At 36.7% G+C, this 5,605-nt stretch overlaps 1 protein-coding gene across 1 annotated transcript; it reads right to left on the reverse strand.

The window, feature by feature from the left end:
- Nucleotides 1–4,128: 4,128 nt before the first annotated feature.
- LOC131077840 (uncharacterized) lies at nucleotides 4,129–5,268 on the reverse strand. The gene has a single exon (XM_058015414.2). It carries the CDS (start codon nucleotides 5,266–5,268, stop codon nucleotides 4,129–4,131), a length of 1,140 nt encoding a protein of 379 aa, XP_057871397.2.
- Between the last annotated feature and the right edge of the window lie 337 nt (nucleotides 5,269–5,605).

Consider the following 5,605-nt stretch of genomic DNA (forward strand, 5'->3'; position numbering starts at 1 on the left):
TCATTTGCCAGCTGATCCGCAGCTCTGTTTGCTTCACGATATACATGAGTTATCTTGTACTGTTGTATTCGATTTAAATTTTGTTTTATGTCATCCAAATATTGCTTTAACTTCCAATTTGGTGTTTTTTGTTTTATGACTGCATTAATAACTATTTATGAATCACCTTCAATTTCCACCTTGCTATATCCTTGGTCAACACAAAATTTGATACCCCTAACCATAGCCAAAGCTTCTGCCTCATTATTGGTAGCTACACCCATATTGCCTGCTATACTTCCCAAAATGATTCCGTCTTCGTTTCTTAATATGCTTCCATAGCCTGCCCATCCGGGATTACCTTTCGCTGCCCCATCAAAATTGAGCTTGTACCATCCCCTCTTTGGAGTTTCCCAAAACGCATTCACCCTTTTTACCTGCTTTGATATCACATTTATATTAGGTGGGATTAACAATTTCAATTCCATCTGTATTTTTTTATCCCAATCATTTATATATTCAATTTTTCTATTGTAAGCCTTTGCATTTGCCACCTCGCATATACTGATTTTTATGTTTTCAATAATTTTTTCCGCTGTATTTTCCTTTCCCTCAAATATTCTTCTATTCCTTTCTTTCCAAATCTGCCAAATTACCACTGAGGGCCCAATAATCCACAACGAACCCCATAGAGACTTTTGATACAAAATAGGCCAACTTGTAATCCATTTTTTAAAATTGATCTCACTGGCGCTTACCCAGCCTAGACTGTTACTTAACCAATTCCAGCACTATCTGGCAAAGGGGCAATCTAACAATAAATGGTTGATTGATTCCTCTTCTTGCTTGCATAGTATGCATATGCTAGGTCCTTGTATCCCATACATCTTCAATCGTTCACCTGTTAATATTCTTTCGTGAAGAGCAGTCCATAAAAATGTTCCTGCACTCGGGGCTACTTGTTTATTCCAACATAACATAGATGGCCAATCACACTTCTTTCTGATGACTTCTTGTATTTGGTATCCCAGTTTAACCGAATATTCACCAGACTTAGCCGCACACCAAATTATTTCATCTTTTTTGTCCCTAATAACAATCCTTCTGCATTTTAAGATTTCTACTAATTTCCTTAAATCACTATTATCAATACTATTTAGTTGTATAGCTTTCCATTCGTAAATTCCATTTCCATGGGAAACTTCTTTTACATAATCTGCCACAAATTCTCCATATATGTTTTTGGCCTCATTGATCCACTCCTTATCTCCAAAAATTTTACTGATGCTTTCATGCCCGTCCCAGGAATCCTCCCAAAACTTGGCTCTTTTCCCATCTCCAATCTTCAATGATATATGGTTAGTTATAATAAATCTGCATTCCTTCATAAATTTCCAAATTATAGACCCTCCATTATTATCAATAGCAGTTAATACTCTAGCTGGATCATCATTATCTAAGTATTTCTTTTGTATAATTCTGCACCATAGTTTCTCAGGCGAGCGGTATATTTTCCAAATTAACTTTGCTCCAAGTGCCAGGTTCTGCATTTCTAGATTTCTGAGTCCAACCCCTCCATCCACTTTCGAACTACAAGCAGTCTCCCAACCAATCAATGGTATTTTCTTAACCTGCTTCGCTCCCTCCCAAAGAAATCTTTTGAAAAAGCTTTCAGGAGTTTGTATTGCCTTGGAGGATAATTTAAAAATTGACTTTGCATATATTGGCATGGCTGATAATACTGCTTTAATTAATAGAATTCTACCCGGAAGAGCAAGCCATTTATGTTTCCAGGCCTCAGTCTTTTGTCTACACTTAGCGATCATCTCCTCCCATACTTCAGCTTTTGCTCTCCCCCCAATCAAAGGAACTCCTAAATACTTCGCTGGAAGTGTGCCGATTGACCATCCAAGCAACTTTGCTATTTTTGTCTGTGCAGCCTTCTTTGTATTGAAGAAAAAAATTTCAGTTTTTTAATTGTTAATTCGCTGTCCTGACACATTGGCATAATAATTCAGAACCTCCTTTATTACCCTTGCCTCCCATACAGATGCTTCCCCAAACAGTGTGGTATCGTCTGCAAACTGTGAATGTGTAATTGATTGAATTTCTGAATGAACTCTAATCCCCTTCCATACTTCTTCCACCCGAAGTTTAGCTATATATCGACTTAATGCTTTCGCCATGATAACGAACATAAAAGGAGATATTGGGTCTCCCTGTCTCAATCCATTCTGACTTTCGAAGAAACCAAATATAGAACCATTAATTGCCACTGAGAAATGAGGAGTGCTTATACATACCTTTATGATTTCTATCCACTTTTGAGAAAACCCCATCTTTTGCATTACCTCTATCAGAAATTCCCATCTAACTTTGTCATAGGCTTTAGAGATGTCGAGTTTAATCACCATCGCTTTCCTTCTATCTTGAATGATTGTATGTAATGTTTCAGTTGTAAGAATGATGTTGTCGATAATTTCTCTCCCTGGAGTAAAACCATTATGTTCTGTAGAAATCAAATTTGGTAGTACTCTTTTCAATCTATTTGCTAGTGCCTTTGTGATAATCTTATATAGCGTATTACATAAAGCTATTGGCCTGTATTCCTCAAATGAAGTGGGATTTGTTTTTTTAGGGATCACTACCAAAACTGTATTATTAATTTCTCTAACAAATTTCCCATTCTTCCTAACCTGCTCCAATACTTCCAATAAGTTTGTTTTAATGAATTCCCAGCAGTTCTAAAAGAATCTTGTAGTCATACCGTCTGGCCTTGGAGCTTTATCAGGATGAAGCCCAAATACTACCCTTTGAACCTCCTCCTCGGAGAATGGTTCCAACAACATCTGATTATCCCTATTAGAGATCAGCCACGACAAAGCTTCTAACATCTTTTCAGGACCTATATCCTCCCTCCTTTCCTTATCGTTCAAAATATGTTTAAAGTAAGCTTCCGCAGCCTGTCCAATGCTGTTTCTATCTGTGTATGCCTTACCATATTCATTCTTGATTTTGGGCCTTTCTTGCTTTGACCGATGCATGGAAGAATTTTTTATTTTTATCACCTTCCTTGATCCATAACTCTCTAGCTTTGTCTTTCCAATAAATTTCTTCTCTGATTAAAATCTCTGCTAAATTAGCCTTCAACACCTTTTCTTGTTGGAAATCTTCTTGCTCCATTCCGTGTTTTAAAATTTTAAGATTCAGTGCTTCCAATTGGGACTCAACTCTTTCCTTCTCAGAAAATATGTTTTTGAAAACCTCCCTATTCCATATTTTTAATTGATTTTTTTATGAAAGCTAGTTTTTTTGTAAATCGAAAGCTTGGCGTACCTTTGATATCGTTGCATTGTTTCCACCATTTTCCCAAGTTATTTATCAATGTTCCATCACACCACCACGTGTTTTGAAATTTGAAATAACCGCCACCCCTCTGAATTTTGCTGCCAATTTCTATTTGTACAGGATAATGGTCTGAAATACTGTAAGGCAATGTTTTGACTGTAGTTGCTATATTTGCTTCCTCCCAATAAGATCCTTTCAAAAACCTGTCTAATCTCTCTGCTATATTATCCTGTCCTTGCCTTCTGTTGTTCCATGTAAACCAACCATCAGTCGGCTTACAATCCACCACCTCAATTTTTTGTATAAAATTCCTAAAATCTAATATATCCCTGGTTACTTTCCTGATGCCTCCCCGCTTATCTGCTAATTCCAAGATCACATTAAAATCTCCACCTATTATAATTTTCTTATTCCCATTCTTAGCTATACAATTTCCAATTTCCTCCCATAGCTTTGCTTTCTCTTGCGAATTTGTAGGTCCATAAATATTCCAAAGTTCTAATTCCAGCTTGCTGAGTCTATGCTGAACTTGGCAAGATAACCATTGCTTCCCTTCAGAACTTTTTGTAATATTTACCGAGGAGGGATTCCATAGAATCCCCAGTCCACCCGCTCTTCCAAATGCTGGTGAAAAGATACCATTCCATTCTTTGCAAAACCTAATTAACTTATCGCTATCCTCACTACTACACTTGGTTTCTTGAATCAATACAATATCACTCGCAATCTTTGCCAAATGTCGTTTTAACATTTGACGTTTGTCAAAGGCCACTAGGCCCTTGACATTCCATGTGATGATCCTCATTGCTTCCCAAGGGAGCTGTTAACTCCCTTGGTACTCTTCCTATTCAAGAATTCTGATACACTAAGAAATCCTTTCTCAGCCACCTCCTCCTCTCTTTTCATTTTGTTAGATTTCTGACCTTTACCTCTAATCCCTTTCTCTATTGGTATAACCATTGACTGGCCTATATTCCTAATGTCTGTTATCTCTAATTCATCCTTATCTTCGTCCTCCTCAGAAATTTCATCTTCCTCCAACCCGATATCACTTTGACAATTTGACTCTAAATTACATGCCTTCTCTTCAAGATCCTTTTTGTTATTTCCCTCCGCCTCCTGGCTCACCCCACTCTGTTTCTTATCAAGATTTTCATTAACTTGTTCTCTAACTGTTATTTGAAGTAGCTCTTCTGACTTTTTATTTCCCGCTGCTTGTTTTACCCTCCAAACCTTTTTCTCATTTTTGTTATTTCTGCACTTATCTAAATCATGGTTTCTTCTTCCGCATATAGAGCAAAAATATTTCTCCTCCTCTATTTCGATCGCTTGTAACCATTCCATATCATGACTTCTCAATTTTATCAATTGTGGAATTCTCCTGACTGCCACTAATTTCATCCTTGCATACAAATACGAATTTCCAGTCGTAATTTCTGCATCTATCTCCATTAGGGTTCCCATTGATCTGCCTATCTTTTCTAAGCCTTCTTTCGACCAGTATTCCATTGGCAGATTATTCAATCGAATCCATATTGGCTTCTCATAGGGCTCCATTTTTAATGGATTGAAGTTCCTATACCATTTTTGGATATACAGTGGCTTATTATTCATGGTCCATAATCCCCCTTCCAGTATCTTTTGCCGTTCTTCTTCCGAAGCAAAAACCACAATGAAGAATCCTTTCGGCATGAATTTTGTTATCTGCGACGTCTTCCAAGTTTCCTCGATCCATCTTTCTATTGATTTCCTATCCGTTCTTGGGCCGATAAATCTACAGATGATTGCTAAATCCTTTAAAAAATTAATGTCTTTCTCTATTTCTTCACTTACATCGATGGTTTGAATTTCTCTTATGTCATCGCTGAATATTGCCTCTGACCTCCCCTTCGCGTAATGATCTCTGTTTTGCGAAACCCTTTGCTTTTTTTCGCTCTCCATTTTTGTCTTCTATATAAGCTAGTTTTTTTCATCTAGGATCTTAATTAAGCTTGGGTTAATCCTTTCAATTTCATGCAAACAAATTTCATCTAGGATCTTAAGTAAGCTTTGATTAAGCCTTTCAATTTCATGTTACAAATTCACCTAGTTCTTAATTAGACTTGCATTAAGCTCTGATTTAATGTAATAACTTTCACACATAGAGTTTAATTAATTCTTTTTTCTTATCATTATTGTATTATGTAGCTTAGAGGATCCAATTAGGAGTCATCAATTGGTATGGGTCTCCCTAAACAAACATTATCCCTTTGCTTCAACCCAATCTCTCATACAATAA

The sequence above is a fragment of the Cryptomeria japonica genome, chromosome 9 (genome assembly GCF_030272615.1).
Source record: "Cryptomeria japonica chromosome 9, Sugi_1.0, whole genome shotgun sequence".
NCBI classification, from domain to species: domain Eukaryota; kingdom Viridiplantae; phylum Streptophyta; class Pinopsida; order Cupressales; family Cupressaceae; genus Cryptomeria; species Cryptomeria japonica.